The 17,262-nt window shown below is 41.0% G+C and overlaps 1 protein-coding gene across 1 annotated transcript in view; it reads left to right on the top strand.

Moving 5' to 3' along the window:
• The window catches only part of MYH15 (myosin heavy chain 15), a 182,889-nt gene that overhangs the window by 139,841 nt on the left and 25,786 nt on the right, over window positions 1–17,262 (top strand). Inside the window, 8 exon segments of the mRNA XM_068545552.1 lie at window positions 6,463–6,581; window positions 8,946–9,142; window positions 12,688–12,760; window positions 12,762–12,826; window positions 12,828–12,919; window positions 12,922–13,026; window positions 15,143–15,225; window positions 15,228–15,269. Coding sequence (XP_068401653.1) covers window positions 6,463–6,581; window positions 8,946–9,142; window positions 12,688–12,760; window positions 12,762–12,826; window positions 12,828–12,919; window positions 12,922–13,026; window positions 15,143–15,225; window positions 15,228–15,269 — 776 coding nt within the window.

Consider the following 17,262-nt stretch of genomic DNA (forward strand, 5'->3'; position numbering starts at 1 on the left):
TGCGGTCCACAGCCTGTTAGGAACCAGGTTGCACAGCAGGAGGTGAGTGGTGGGCGAGTGAGCGAAGCTTCATCTGCCTCTCCCCATCGCTTCCCATCACTCTCATTACAGCCTGAACCATCGCTTGCATTACCACCTGAACCATCCCCCCCGACCCCGTCCATGGAAAAATCGTCTTCCACAAAACCAGTCCCTGGTGCAAAAAAGGTTGGGGACTGCTGCCCTAATGGATTGGCATTTCCCCAGAAAACTTTTAAATATGATGTGTCACCCAGAGCTTCTCAATTTTGGTCTGTGCAACCCCAGCAATTGTCAAGACTCTTTTAGGGGAACTAAGTAAGAGGTTAGAACTATTTCATTCTAATACTAAGATGCTGTTTGCTTTTTAAATTCTTTTGCCGCTGATATTGATGGTGCAAAAGCAATGACGATTAAAACTTCTGGAGCCTTATCACAAGCCGAGGCAGTAGCACCACACTGTAGTATTAATCATTGTATTCACTGGTACATACTCAACAGTTTAAAATAAAAACAGTCACTTTTACTTAAGAATGTCTTTAATGAAACAGTAAAAATTAATTATACTACATCTCAACCCCGAGTATATGTCTTTTTAATATTCTGTGTGACAAAACAAAAAGTATGCATAAAGCACTTCCATTTCATACTGAAGTAGGATGTGTGATTGTGCAAGTTCTGAGTTGAACTAGCAATCTTTTCAGGAAGAATCGTATTTACTTGAAAGAACATTTGACAAACTATGCTTATTCAGACTTAGATAGTGCAGATATTTTCTCAAAAATGAACAAAGTGAGCCTATCACTACAAGGAAAACAGCTGACAATATTTGTTGCCAATAATAAAAGTGGAGCTTTTAGGTAAAAAATTAGATTTTGGAAAACAGGTAGGTACCATCATAAGCTTGATGGCTCTCAATTCTTGAAGACTTTTCTTTTTTCTTCCTTTTTTATTGAAATATAGTTGACGTACAATATGATATTAGTTTCAGGTATATAACATAGTGATTCAACATTTATTTATATTTCAAATTGCTCACCACAATAAGTCTAGTAACCATCTGTCACCGTACAAGGTTATTTCAGTACCATTGACTCTATTCCCTATACTGTACATCATGTCCCCATGACTTACCTGTTTTATAACAAAAATCAGAAGTTTGTACCTCTTAATCCCCTTCACCTATTTCACTTAACCCTCCCACCCCCTTCCCCTCTGGCAACCACCACTTTGTTCTCTGTATCTATGAGTCTGTTTCTGTATTGTTTTGTTTGTTCTTTTTTTTTTTTTTAGATTCCACATATTAGTGAAATAATACGGTATTTGTCTTTGTCTGACTTATTTTATTTAGCATAATACCCTCTAGGCCCATCCATATTATTGCAAATGACATGATTTCACTATTTTTTATGGCTGAGTAATATTCTATTGAATACACACACGCGCGCGCGCGCACACACACACACACACACACACACACACTGCATCTTCATTATTTGTCTATTGAAAGACAACTTCGGTTGCTTCCATATCTTGGCTATTATAAATAATGATGCTATGGATATAGGGGTGCACATATCTTTTCAAATTAGTGTTTTTATTTTCTTCCAGTAAGTATCCAGAAGTGGAACTGATGGATTGTATAAGGTTTTAATTTTTTTTTAAGTTTTTAAGGAACCACCATACTGTTTCCATAGTTTCCAATTTACAGTCCCATCAACAGTGCATAAGGGCTCCCTTTTCTCCTCATTCTCACCAACACTTGTTATTTGTTGTCTTTTTGATGTATCCATTCTGACAGGTGTGAAGTGATATCTCATTGTGCTTTTGATTTGCATTACCCTGATGATTAGTGATGTTGAGCATCTTCTCATGTGTCTGTTGGCCATTTGAATATCTTCCCTGAGGAAAAAAATGTTTATTCAGGTCCTCTGCCCATTTTTAAATCAGATTTTTTGTTTTGCTGATATTGAGTTGTGTGAATTCTTTGTATATTTTAGATACTAACCCCTTATTGTATATATCATTTGCAAATATCTTCTCCCATTCAGTAGGTTGTCTTTTCATTTTGTGATGGTTTCCTTTGCTGTGCCAAAGCATTTTAGTTTGATTAGGTCCCATTAGTTTATTTTTACTTTTGTTTCCCTTGCCTGAGGAAAGAGATCCAAAAGCATATTGCTGAGACGAGTGTCAAAAAGTATACAGTCTATGTTTTCTTCTAGGAGTTTTATAGTTTCAGGTCTTACATTAAAGTCTTTAAGTCATTTTGAATTTATTTTTGTGCATGGTGTGAGAAAATAGTCCATTTTGATTCCTTTCATTTAACTTCCAGTTTTCCCAACACCATTTATTGAAGACTGTCTTTTCCCCACTGTATGTTCTTGGCTCCTTAGTTGTAAATTAACTGCCCATGTAAGTGTGCATTTATTTCTGGGCTCTCTATTCTGTTCCATCGAACTATGTGTCTATTTTTGTACTAGTATCATAAAGTTTTGATTACTGTAGCTTTGTAGCATAGTTTGAAATCAAGGAGTATGATACCTCCAGCTTTGTTCTTTCTCATGATTGCTTTGGCTATTCTGGGTCTTCTGTGATTCTATACAAATTTTAGGGTTATTTGTTCTAGTTTTGTGAAAAATGCCAAAAATGTATTTTGATAGGGGTTGCATTGAATCTGTAGATTGCTTTGGGTAGGAATATTTTAACAATACTAATTCTTCCAATCTATGAACATAGACTATCTTTCCATTTACTTGTATCTTCAGTTTCTTTCATCAGTGTCTTATAGTTTTCCAAGTACAGTTCTTTCACCTCCTTGGTTAAATTTAATCCTAGGTACTTTATTCATTTTGATGCAATTGTAAATGGAATTGTTTTCTTCATTTCTCTTTCTGATAGTTTGTTATTAGTGTACAGAAATGTAACTGATTCTGTATATTGATTTTGTATCCTGCAAATTTACTGAATTCGTTTATTAGTTCTAATAGTTTTTTGATGGAGTCTTTAGGGTTTTCTATGTATAGTATCATATCATCTGCAAATAGTGATAGTTTTATTTCTTCCTTTCCAGTTTAGATGTCTTTATCTCTTTTTCTTTTCTGATTGCTATGGTTAGGACTTCCAGTACTGTGTAGAATAAAAGTGGCAAAAATGAATATCCTTGTTTTGTTCCTGATCTTTGAGCCATCTTCACCATTGAGTTTTCACCATTGAGTATTATGTTAGCTGTGCTTTTGTCATAGATGGTCTTTATTATGTTGAGATATTTTCCCTCTATATGTTCTCTGTCTCTCTGTCTCTCTCTGTGTCTTTCTCTCTCTCTCTCTCTCCCCTCCTTCTGGGACCTCTATAGCACAAATGTTAGTATGCCTGATGTTGTCCCAGAGGTCCCTTAAACTAATCTCTCTTAAAAAGAGAGATTTCTTTTTGGCTGTTATGATTGGGTGATTTCCAATACCTCATCTTCCAGATTGCTGATCTGTTCTTCGGGATCTCTTAATCTGCTGTTGATTCCCTTAATGTGTTCTCATTTCAGTCATTGTAATCTTCAGTTCTGATTGGTTCTTTTTTATATTTTCTATATTTTTGTTGAAGTTCTCACTGAGTTCACCCCTTCTTCTCCTAAGTTTGGTAAGCATCTTTGTGAGTATTACTTTGAATTCTTTTCTGATAAATTGCTTATCTCCATTTTGTTTAGTTCTTTTTCTGGAGTTTTGTCTTGTTCTTTCATTTGGAAAGTATTCCTTTGTCTCCTCGCTTTGCCTAACTCTTTGTGTTTCTTTCTATGTATTAGGTAGATCAGCTCCATATCCTAGTCTTGAGAGAGTGGCCTTATGTGTGGTACAATTCCCCATGGTCACCAGAGCCAGTTTTTCCCAGGGTTTCCCCTGTTTGGGCTGCATGCACCCTCTTATTGTGGTTGGACCAAAATTGCTGTGGGCACACTGGTTGAGGGGGCTGGCCCCAGACCTGGCTGGCTGCATAGCTTGGTTGTGACTGCTGTAGGTGTGCTGTGGGTGGCACTGACCCCCAAGTGGGAGCTCCTTGGAAGGGGTGCTGATGCTGGCCAAGGTGGCTCACCAGGTTGGATGAGGTAAGAGCCTCTTTGGAGGGGGACCAGTGCCAGCTTGTGCCACCTGCCCGATGGAGTGGACATGGAGTGGCTTTTGAGGGGCCTTCCAAGGTGGGTCCTCAAGTGAATGTTGGGGCAGGGTATACCATGTTAGCTAGATTGATTGAAAGTAACAGAAACGGTGCTCACCAGTCCTGGGCCAGCTAGGTGGCAGAAGAGTTAAAAAAATAAAAATTAAAAGGTGCCCACAAGTGCTTCTGCCACTGGAGAAAGTTCTGCCAGATCCCTGCCCCTCCAACATATGTCCTAATATCAGTCAATGAATTTCCTTCTTGTACGACTCAGGTGTTTTTCAAGCTGTTGCCTCTCTATTGGGACCAGGAGCAAGTGAGTTTGTACACAAGCATTGTCTGCAGTTTCCCGCAGTCCTCTGGTTCTCCCGGCCCTAAGCCCCACTGGTTTTCAAAGCCAGACATTACGGAGGCTTGTCTTCCTGGTGCAAGAACCCTGGGCTGGGGAGCATGGTGTGGGGCTTGGACCCCTCACTCCCCAGCGGGGACCTCCACAGTTGTGATATCCCTCCCACTTATTAGTTGCCTTATCGGGGGTGTGGGCTCTGATTAGACCACGTCTCTGCCCTCTTACCCATTCCCCACATGGTCTTTTCTTTATAGCCTTAGTTGTAGAAAATCTGTTCTGCTAGTCTTTAGGTTGTTCTCAGAGATAGTTGTTCCATATGTAGTTGTAGTTTTGGTGTGTCCATGGGAGGAGATGAACTCAGGATCTTCTAACTCCCCCATCTTGAGCTGAACCTTAAAGGCTTTTCTTATGAGATAAGTGGTGATGTTAACAAATATGATTTTTAAAATATTTTGTGATGAAATGTGTTAACATTTGGAAAATCTGCATAATTCAGTAAACGTATACTTTTCAAATCACCACTGCTTGATGTTGCAAAATCATGTGTAGGTAAAAGATCTATTCAAAGTTGAAGACAGATGTATGAATTTTAATGTAACAGAATAAAAAATTCATTTATATGGATTATACCATTAACCCTTAAGAAACTTCTATTTGTTGAGTTTTGGTACAGTATCAAACAATAGTCACAATTATCTGAAAAGACTATAAAAACACATCTCCCTTTTCTAACTACTTATCTGTGAGAGGCTGGATTTCTTCATATGCTTCAACCAGAACAGTTGGATTCTTCAACCAGCTGACTTTTATTAAGCCAGAGATTTTAAAAAATATAAAATAAGCGTATTTTTCTCACTAATTTTTTGTTTGTTTTGGAACATACAGTTTTCCCTCTAAAAATCGTTGCTTCTGTTAACATGTCATTAAGATTTTTATTATTTTAAAATGAGTAAATACATACCTTAAATTTCTCTTTTAATTTCGAATACACTGTTAATATAAAACTCATATAAACAAAATCTCTGTGGGGTCCTCAAAATTTTTTAAGCGTATAAAGTGTTCCTGAGACCAAAAAGTTTGGAAATTGCTGTTTTAACCCAAGCACTCTTATAATGTTGAGAGTTTTAGAACTTGTTTGTAGCAGGAGGGGTGGGAATCATAAATATTTGGGGCTTTTATTATTGCACTAATTGCATAATAGAAGTAACTGCCTTTGCTCAGGATTGGCTCTGCTTTAATACCATTTCTAATAACCAAAGCATTTCTCACCTATCATTAATGAAATAAGCTAAGCTGGGAAAGTAGACTAGAGTGAAATAAAATTTACCGTTCTCTTGGTCACATTCTGTACCATTTAATGACGATTTCTAATATTTATTTAGCAATTCAGTCTACAAAGTACATTCACACTCATTTAATTTTCATTAACAATATTTTATTGCCATCCTCAATTTACAAATGAGACAAAGAAGTTGTAATTATCTAAAAATCATATGGTCAGAAATTTGTAGAGCCACACATAGTAAACAAGGGAGCATGGCACAGAAGAAAGAATGCGTTCCTCAGGATTAAAAGCTTAACTTGAATCTACGTCCATTGCCTAGCTAGTAACCAGGTTTGTGTCTTAATCACATTTAAGTCAGTTGCCATGTTTTCCCTTCTGAAAAATGGGTAACATAATACCTATGTTATCAAGTAGCTATGAGAATTAAACTAGATAATATATATAAAGTACTTGCTCTATGGAAGATTCTCAATGGTAGAATGGTAGCTCACTCTCGAGAGTTCTGGAAAGGACCATTGCCATGGTTTGCTGATAACTGGACCCTTGACTCTTTATAAATATCAAAAATATGTGGATCACATTAGTTGCTCTTAAGCCAACAAGTTAAGTGGGAGAGGCAGTAGATAAGAAGACCATGATTAACTTATTTTGTGAAATCTTTTTGTAGGTGAGTTCCTAAAAAGGCTAGAAGAAAAGGAAGCTCTGATAAAACAACTTTCCAGGGAAAAGACTACCTTCGCTCTGCAGATTCAAGACCTGAAATGGCAATTGGCAGAAGAGACCAAAGTCATGCATCTATTATTTCTCACCAGGAGCTTGACTGTATGTTAAAAAAAAAAAATAGTGCTTGCTAGGTCAGCCTGAATATCTTCTCATATAAAAAAAGGGGGGAACGTGCCCTAGAAGTTATAGAAAAATATGTGTTGGATCTTATACGTGCCAGGAAGAACTCTGGTCACTGAAGGAACATCCTCAGTAATTCAGATCGCTTCTCTAGTTTGTCGGATTTAGAGCAAACAAAGTATGTGTTTCCATTTTGCATTATTGCTAGAACAGAAAGTCAGCAAAGTTCTTTATGGGTCTTTGATTCTGAATTGCACAAAGAAGTGGAATTAAATAAAAGAGCAGGATAAAATGAATGGGGCTGGATTAGCTCAATATTATTTTTAAATTGTCAATATATTATAAATATTAGTCATTTCTTCCCAAGAGAATATATAATGTTGCTAGCAGGTGACCACAGTGAAAGTGGTTCTTTAATGTTAAAGCATAGTGACTAAGATGAGGGATGGATTTTTGAGCCCTGGTATTCAAGTCCGTTCTTAGTTCATATTCAAGGCCTCTTTCTTACTAAGACCCCAAAGGACTTCACTTGTATATAATCTCACTGCAACTCTTCAGACTTCAGTTTTTAAATGTTTTATTTTATTCCTTCCACTCTCCTTATTTTCTATATCATATGCACATTTTCAAATTACTGTCATGATTTGTGCATCAGACATCATGCTAGACACTTCTCTCATGCCATATAAACCTTCATATATAAGTCGTATGAAACTGGTAGAATTATATTTTTTTACATGAAGTAACCAAGGCTTTGAGAAGACAACTCATCCAAGGTCATACAGCTGGTAGTATACTGTGAAGAAAGTTTAGCAGGTTGTGAAATGACTAGATTTATAGTTTAGAAGATCTCTCTGGCTGACTTCCCAGTGGCTTCCAACTGGCATACAAGGCCCCCTTTCTTGGCTCCAGCCTCCTTTTGTGACCTTACCTTCCACAGCTGCTTCCGTCATTTACTCCCCTCCAGTCACCCTGGCCTCCTCGCTGCCCCTTATACAAGCTGCCATCATTCTGGCCTTAGGACATTTGTAGCTGCTGTTCCCACTGTTTGAAGGCCCTTCCCCAAGGCCTTTGGGGGATGATGAGAAAGAACCAAACGTTCCTCTTCATGTCAGTCTGTCTTATGTTCTCAGTGCTGTCAGCAATTTTATTTAGTAATTTTTGTACATGTTTGTTTTATATATCCTCTTACTCCTTTTAGCTCCTTTGGACAAAGGCTTTGTCTCCATCTCTTCTACTTCAGTTAACACTATTGCTTAGAACAGGCGCTCAATAAATATATATTAAATAAGAGGAAGGGTAGCAATTTGAAGCCAAGTTTCCCAGATTCCAAAGCCTGTGTCCTTCTTAGGGTCGCTGTGTATTATTGCTCCTCATTCACTGCCCAAAGGTGTCTGCCTGAGGCTGCCATTAACCAAGCCTTGTGCTTCCAGAGCTGCATCTACCTGAGAAGATGTTGTTTCCTAATTTGCATTAAGGACCCATGAGGGCTGGCAGCGACCCTGGTTCTTCACACTAGACTAGGTTATCTCTTGGGAATGATGTTGCTAGGTTAACCAGACCACCCCTTAAGTGCCAGCAATAGTCATTAAACTGAGCTCTACTGTCCAGTAAATACAGTAGCCACTACTACACTACAGGTGGCTACCTGAATTTAAATTGACATTAATTAAAATTAAATAAATTTGAAATTCAGTTTTGACTGAATTTGACCTTGTTTTGGGCACATTTTGAGTGTTTAATGGCCACGTGGCTAGTGGTTACCATATTGGCAGTGTACATATAGAATATTTTCATCACTATGGAAAGTTCTATTGGATAGTACTGTTTTAAAGTTTTTAGGGATTTACATGTGAAATAAAAGGTTTTGTTTTCCTTATGAATAGAATGAAAAGGCTAGACTAAGCTCATTGGTCCTTTCTAGTCCAAACAAGATCTAACTCTTGTATATTGCTAAATATAAATCTTATTACCTAAATGACAGTGAGTGTTCTTCTTGCTGCCTTTGCATTCTGCACTATTTCTAGAACTCCAGGCCTGTCTATTGTTGAAGCCCACATAGTCAGGCTGGCATTTCCCTAAATAGAACGCTCTTCCTTGTTTTAACGGCAGCAATTAGATACTCTCTCCTTTCTCTTCTTGTCCCAAATTCTCTCCCTGGTGTCATCTTATGACGTTCAGGTTCAGCTTGCCTTTGTGACAGGTGGTTATTAACCTTATCTAAAAACGATGATGTCACCTCCAAGCCTTTCATCGTTTGGTAATGGTCGTGGTGCCTTTTTGTAACATGTGTTGTGTCCCCTACAGTCACAGAGCGCCCTGGCCCAGGCCGTGAAGTCGGCCAAGCGTGACTGTGACCTTCTACGAGAGCAGTACCAGGAAGAGCAAGAGGTCAAGGCTGAGCTGCTCCGGGCCCTGTGCAAAGGAGATGCTGAAATGGTGAAGTGGAGAACCAAGTGTGAAGACGACACCATCCGGAGCACTGAGGACTTGGAGGACGCCGAGTGAGTGGGGCAGGGCTGCACAGAGGACTCGGAGAACGGTGACTTTGTCTTCGAGGCCACATGTGTACACTAAGCTAATCGTCACCAAGTGTGTGAACTAGCCCAAGACCAAAGCTGAAATAGCCACCACTGGCAAGAAGCACATGCTCTAGAGGGGTTCAAAAATGAAAATTATAATACAGAGTGACAAAGACTCTGGGTGACAAAGTGACAAAGAGAGAGGTCCTGGGGAAAAAAAGAGGTTCTTTCTAGGGGTACAAGGGAAGTCTTCATAGATGTGACTTTGAACTAGGGTTTGAAAGTAGGCTAGCACGAAAATCCTGTGTTTCATTTGGAACACCCAAATAATGGAGTCCGTGTGTGTACATGTCTCCGTACATTAAAGTCATCATGTCTCTGGTCTACAACTTGTAGACTACAAAGTGGTCTGTGAAGATGGACAGGGGCAGCTGGAAACGTATTAGGATTTGTCATCCTGCCTATGGGACAAAGGTTTCTTTGAAAAGAAAGTGCCTTTGGGCCACCTCTAAGGTTAGGATATTGGTTTTATAGCCAACACTACATAAAGGCTTTAGAAGTTCTTCTCAGGAACTACAGAAGTTTGGGGCCCACATGAATCAAGACTTAGTACCAGGATGTAGTTCTAAAGCATTTTGCTCAGAGGTCAAAGGACTGTGTGTCTTTGAGAGAAAGTGTCAAACCATCCCAAGCTTATAATCATTAAAGGTTGACTCAAAAGAGTGTATCCCTGGCTTGGTAGCTTGGCAGAAATTCAGGGCAGATCAATACATTTCTCTTTAGCATCAACCAAAAATATTATTTTTTCAGTTCTTCACCTAAATCTTTGAAAGGCATTGCTGGGCACGTGCTGAACAGCTGCTGTGTTCTGTCCCTGAAGGGGTACCAAGCAATCTGTCTCTGTAGCCACAGTAACTTAAAAAGGGCTTTGGGATGAAAGATACTAAAAATACCTGCAGTAAATGTGTTAAAAACTCTGGACTGCAGGAAAGTGGGGCTTTGAACTGAAATGGTGCCTCATATCCAAAATATGGCATTTGCTTCTAAAGTAAGATTTATTTTTTCCTAATAATTGAAGAATTCCAGTGAAAATGTCTACCAGTCACTCTGTTTGAAGGTTTCTTAGGGAGGGACAGAAAAGAGGGAAAGTAAATAGGTTACTTATGACCACATGGATTTGTTGGAACTAACAAATTGTGGTCCTGTAGTACATGACAGCTAAAGAGAAATGATGGGCAAATGAGATAATATCCAAAGACTTTTTTTTTTTTTTGCTTTAAACTTAGTTGAACATCAAATAAATAAAGCATTGTCTGTATTATGATTTCCCACTAAAACCCCTAAGGGATGTGGAACTGCAAAAAAATCTAAGATTCCATTTTTTTTTAATTGGAAAGTTGAGGATCTGTCTACTTAGATTTCCAGGCTGGGGTTCACATGATGAGTTAGTTTAGTGGAATCAAGCTCCCCTGAGACCCCATTTACTGCTTCTGAGTTCCCCAAGGATAGGGATCTGATTTCTTCATCTCCCACACCTTCTTGCATATTCTAGGAAACTACATAGGTGCTTATGGTTGGCAAGTTGAGGAGCAAAATTGTAGCTGGTAGTAAATGTAGAACAACATTATCAGTCAAATGAAGGTGATCAATTGTCCAGTTTGCCCTGGACTTGCCAAGTTTGAGCACTGATAGCCCCGTGTCCTGGTACAACCCCTCAGTCCCCCAGCAGTTGGTCACCCAAAGTAAAATTCCTATTTTCTGGTTCCAATTGAGCATTTCTAAAGTAGTTAAAATATGTGTAATTATTTTACAAGACTCCTGTTTTAGGTGGGATAAAGTATCAGAATCTCCTTTTTTTTCTCCCTTATTGAGATATAATTGACATATACCATTGTGTAGGGTGTACAAGTAAGGTGTAAAATGTGATAATTTGTTATATGCACATGTTGAGAAATCTTTATCACAGCATGATTAGTTAACACTTCCTTTACCCCACTAAATTACCATTTTATTGTTGTTATGGTGAGAACACTAGAGCTCTATTCTCATAGCAACTCTCACATATACAATACAGTATTATTATTTTTTTTTATAAATTTATTTATTTTATTTATTTTGGGCTGCGTTGGGTCTTCGTTGCTGCATGCGGGCTTTCTCTAGTTGTGGTGAGCGGGGGCTGCTCTTCGTTGCGGTACACGGGCTTCTCATTGCGGTGGCTTCTCTTGTTGCAGAGCACGGGCTCAGCAGTTGGGGCTCATGGGCTCCAGAGCGCAGGCTCAGTAGTTGTGGCACACGGGCTTAGTTGATCCTCGGCATGTGGGATCTTCCCGGACCAGGGCTCGAACCCGTGTGCCCTGAATTGGCAGACGGATTCTTTAACCACAGTGCCACCAGGGAAGCCTACAATACAGTATTATTAATGATAGTCACCATGTGGTACAGCAGAATCTCTTCTTACCAGTTAAGAAAGATGAAGCAAAGATATGAAGTGACTATGGTTAGAAAGCCAGTGAGCAAGGAGTAGTTGTTAGAGCCAGGTCTTTCTTAGACAGTGAGCACAGATTGGTTTTTGCAGGATTCCACCAAAAGGGGGCTTTATGAGCACCCCGCTGTGTTGGGCTGCTGTGTGGAACATGTTAATTCCTGAGGATCTTTTTCTGTTTAATAACTGTAGATTGGAAAAAGCTTTGGTACATCCAGTACCTTTCATCTAAGAGGTGTGATGAATGAGTAAGAATGGGACTGCCAGTGTCCCTGCAGGAGACGGGAGCAAGAGAACACTTTGCATCCATAAGGAAGCGTATGAGCCTTGTAAGGACGGTAGAGGAAGCATTTTAATAAGCCACTGCATCTCAGAGGATTCTGGAGGGAGGACAGACAGGGGCTAAAGTACCCCCGACAGCAGTAGGACCTGATAAGTGAGCATAACGCTGGGATGGATGTGGGTATATAAATTTGGGAAGAGGAGCTGAGATGGAGAAGAAATTCAGAGAAAAGATAATTCGGGCATGTTTAGGAGTCCCATGATGAGAGGGGGAGACAGTGAGCAGGAGAGAGCCAAAGACGGCTCCTTGGAAGCAATAAAGCCAAGGAGCTCTTTAGAGACTAGACGAGCCCCAAGACTTTTAACGGTTGCTTACTGTCGGGTGTTCAGTACCATCTTCCTCTTTCTCCCATTTCTTATAAAGTCTTCGATAAACTCTGTATTGCTTACTTAAGGTTCAGGGGAAGCAGATACTTACAGGGATTCAGAGGTTCTGAGTTTCAAGTCCAGGTTGGCAAAGGGTGGGGGGGGGGAAATAAAGGACATGTGGACACAGATGCCAGAGTGTGGTGGTCAGCAGACATCTGGGTTCCACAGGCACAAGGAGGTCATTGTCAGACACAAGCTGCTTCCCCTTCAGACTATGAAGCCACCCTCAGGGCCCCCCCCTATTTGTACCCGAGTGCTGTGTTTAATAAGGACACACTGCACGGGCTCTCTGAGGGTGGTGGCTTCACTCACCCTTTGGACCTCCCCTTCTCAGGAGGAAGCTGGCAATTCGGTCGCAGGAGGCTGCCGCAGCCATGGGGGTGGCCCATGCCAGAAGGGCCTCCCTGGGGGGGGGCCAGGCTCCGACCGCAGCTCGAGCTCGGGGACACCCTGTCGCGTGGTGGGAAGGCGCGCTGCGCGGGACCGGCAGCAGCGCCGCTTCGACACGTGCCTGCACGGCTGGAGGCGGGGGCACGAGGAGCCTCAGGCGATGCCGGGCGCCTCGCAGAGGAGGCCCGGGCCCTCAGCGCCCAGCTCCCCGAGCTCAGGCGCACCTGCGAGGAGAGCGCCGCCAGCCAGCGGACCCTCCGGAGGGAGGACAGGAACCTGAAGGGTACGTTGCCCTGGGAACCGGAGCAGGGGCCGCGGGGGACCCTGCGCCAAGGGCAAGGCTGCCTCGATGCGCAGAAACCTCAGCATCGTCACGGCCTCGCTCGGGTCTTAACTTTGCCGTTTTGAATACTAACTTTGGAATTTGTTTTTCTTTTAACTACAGATACTATTTTCATTAAAGGAGTTCTAAACATAAGAGTACTTTCCTAACTTTAGCCCCAGTTCCTGTCCGTAAAGGAAGCCTATTAAGAATTTCTTTATATCCATAGCCTGCATAATATGCGTGCAGGTATTTTTTACTTAAATTACACATTATTCTATACCTTTTACTTTTTCCATTTATTAACTTATTTTCGAATTTAACAAGTATTTCCATAGCCCATACTACGTGCCAGGCACTGTTCTATATATAACTATTCATTGTTTAAGTCTCAGAACAGCCTTATGTGTTAGTTTATCTGTAAAATGCAGATTAGATTGAGTCATTTAAGGTTAAGAACTTGGCCAAATTCACATTTGATAAGTAGCAGATCTGAGGTTTGAGCCCAGCCAGCTTGATTCCGGCATATACACACTTAACTACGGGCTCTGCCACCTCCCATGTGCCTGTAGCTGGAGCCCTACCAAGTGACTGTAATTAGCGGCAGAGTGTTTTATGATAAGGCTGACTAACACGTTTAACTAGACCTTATTAATTTTAGATAAAATTTTTCACAGTTATAAATAATCCTATATTGTACATCCGTGTACAATGGGGACGTGTACAAATATTTCAGTAGGGTAGATTCCTAGAAGTGAAATTGCTGGATTAAAGGAATGAATTTTCAAATTCTGAGATATTGCCCAGCAGCCCTTCAAAGAGGCTGCCAACTTATACCAGCAACAACAGTGATGTGCATTACAACCTGGAGATGCCCTGGGAGTAAGTTCATTACTATTGGAGGCATAAATGAAACTCGCTTTCTCTGTTGACCTACCCAGTCCATGAGCAAGCACGTCACTGACTGCACCTGTGAGAGGTGCTGGAACAGTTAGAAAACTTTCATGGTGTCCGAACCACCTGGAAGGCTTCTTAAAACATGGTTGGCTGGGTCCCACCGTCAGAGTTTCTGATCCAGTAAGTCTAGGAGGGGGTCTAAGAGTTTGTATTTCTAACAAGTCCCCAAGCGAAGCTGGTGCTGTTTGTGTGGGGACCATACTTGCTCTGGGCTGGAGCCTGGGAAGAAGTCTTTTTCAAAAGCTCTCTGAGTGTTCTAAGGTATGGTCAGAGTAGAGAACCACTGCCTTAAGTTTTCTCCTGGGAGCCCCTCTTCTGGAGAGGCTTTATCAGAGAAGGATTTATTATTCACATGAGAATTGCCATCTCATGGGTTTGTTTTTGTAACTAAAAAATTCTTGTCACAGCCTATCCTAGCTGGGGATCTCAGAGCCAGAGGAGCGGTCAAGCTCTTGAATTCCTTCCACTGCCTCTGGACTGTGGGTAATTCCCAGAGCACTTGGCCCTGCTCCACACCTCTTAGGTTCCAGAGGCTTCCTTCACGGACAGGCAGAACTGACAATAACAGCGTCAGGTGGTGGAGGTTTTGTCACTTCTGGATGATGCCTTGCTCTTTCAGAGACTTGTGTTCATGAGAGGGTTCATGCATTGGCTTCTGGCAGACAATGACCCAGCTTATGCTGTAAGTTCCCATTCTGGTGTTGAGCAACAGCTGACACAGTGGCCACCACCAGTGTTGATAGCTAAGCTCTTCCACTGGAATAGTGATTCCAGGTCTGTATCCTAGAGCCCCACCAGGCAATATCTGGCATGGCTCTGACAAGCAGGACCGCCATGTACAGTTGCACAGGTTGTTCAATGCACAATACTCTGAGAAGCACCATCCTCACCAGTTGTTGTAGGCAACTTGTGGCAGATGCCAAAAGAATACTTTGAAGAGGGGGTTCTTTTTTCTAATTCAAACAAATGTCCCATATGTGCCAGCGGTGGCCTTGCCATCGAGTTACCAAGGATGGCATGACCAGGGTCCCAGTGGGCCTCTGGGAACAGTCTCTTGTGGCTGATATCATGGATCTGAGACTGGTTCTTTTCACTAACTTTGTTTTTCATCCTTCTCCAGAAGAGATTTCTAATCTGAAAAATCAGATGAAAGAAGGAAAGAAGAACTTAAGTGAAATGGAAAAGGTCAAGAAGTAGACTGAAAACAAGAAAAGACTGAAGTCCAAATGGCATTGGAAGAGGCCGAGGTATTACCTCCAGGGAGCAAAGCAGGCTTCCATCACTGTGACAGTGCAGAAGACCTGCATTCTAGTGACAGCAACAGCAGCAACACACTTATAACCCTTGACCCTTATTCAGGGGTTAACTGCATGCTAGGCACTATGCCTGGCACTTTGTATGCACTATTTTATGTAATCACCCTAGCAAACTATTGTCCTCATTGTACAAATGAGGAAATAGAGGCTAGGGGAACAAGATAAACAATCGTGGATGCAAATCTCTTGATTATAAATAAAACAAGAACCATGTCTATCTTGTTCCCTAATTTATCCCCAGTACCTAGACCCTCACTACTCTAAACGTGGCCTGTGGACTGGTTGCATGGGCATCACCGGGGAGCTTGTTAGAAATTCAGACTCTTAGCCCTCTCCCCAGCTCTGTTGGATCAGAATCTGAATTTTAACAGGATCCCTGGGTGGTTCATATTTACCCTAACGTTTGAGAAGCACTGGACTAGAACATTGCCTGGCATACAGTAGAGGTTCAATAAATATTTGTTGAATGTTGAATAACTAAATATCCTCATACCTGCCCCTCTCTTTAAATAAAATCAGTCCAAACACTTTTTTTTTTTCCAAAAAAACTTCAGGTAGTTTTAAAAATGAATTCAAAGCAATGTTCTCAAACATTTTTTGCTGAAAGCTCATCTTTGTGCGGGTTGTTTGACAGGAGTGTTTTCAGTGTTATGGATTAAAAGTTCAGGAAAGATCTCTGACTTTATCCCTAGGTGTGTGCTAGTGATTGAAAGGACCCCTGAGAAAATCTTTTTGCCAAAGAGGGTGAACTCAGAAGGAAGTTACCCTGTCACGGTCATTAATTAGTCAGCAAGGCCGACAAAGCCTCTTTTCTCCCAGCTGAATTTCATTTTCTTGACCTACCCTCTGACTAAGCACCCAGTCACATTAAAAATGCATTCCTCACCCACTCACCCTCCAACAGAGACAATAATTTTTAAAAGGCACAGCAAGTCCATTTCAGGCACGGGCCTTTTGAAAGGTGTGATAATGAAAAAATTAGACCCCAGAGGATTGCTCTGAGTCAAGCAATGTCTGATCAATTTATCTCACCACCACATTTCTGTAAGAAATCTACCAGACAGAAGATATGTCAAGTGGACCGCTCTTGACACAGCTCTTGTCTTTTTATGCAAATTGTTTTCTGAGGCCTTCTACATTTTATATAGAATCCTTTCAGTTGGCAGTGTGATGTCCCCTAACAAGGCTGGTCCTCGTAAAGTGGGTGAACTTTGTCCCATTTACTTGCTCCTTTTGGTTCCCTTCGGTTCTCTGGCCACCCTGGCTAGAGACTTTCTAAAGCCACCACCTTAACCCTAAGAAGTAACTTTTATGGTAGAAATTTCAAGCAACGTGAGAAGCCAATGAGAACTGTGATTGGGCGGGGCAACTTTAGTCCTATGTAACGTATAGGCATCTTTGTACGTTAAATTGACCTGCCTCGTTGAAGGTGAGATGGCTAAGGCCACAGCGCTCATACCATTTAGTAGCACTAGATGGCGTTATATTCTATTCGCATTTTCTCAAGTCTTGTCTTCAGCTGCATCCATAAATACTTCATCAGCCTGGACATGTATTTGTAAAACTGAGTTATTTCTTTTCCTGAGTGAGCCTTTATGAGAAACGTTATCAGATTATTTTTGAAGTCACAAAACTCAAATTATCCCAGGTCACCTTCAAAGATTCACTTTCTCAGTGCATTCAAAAGGGTTAGAGGTGACAGTTTCCCCCTGAAGGAAGGGCATCATTCCCTCGGAGGAAATTGCTATACCGGCATTTGTTTTTTATTTATTTTCTTTTATATTGAAGTTAGTATTGAGAGAACAGCAGCAAGGCTGTAAGCCATATTAAAGTCCCAACATCTTTCTTATTTTTATTTTGAAATTGCTATTCAGTTTTACCTTTTACTTTTGATGGTATGTGCTAAGCACTCCTCAGAAGAGGC

This window comes from Eschrichtius robustus, chromosome 6, assembly GCF_028021215.1.
Source record: "Eschrichtius robustus isolate mEscRob2 chromosome 6, mEscRob2.pri, whole genome shotgun sequence".
In the NCBI taxonomy this organism is placed as follows: Eukaryota; Metazoa; Chordata; class Mammalia; order Artiodactyla; family Eschrichtiidae; genus Eschrichtius; species Eschrichtius robustus.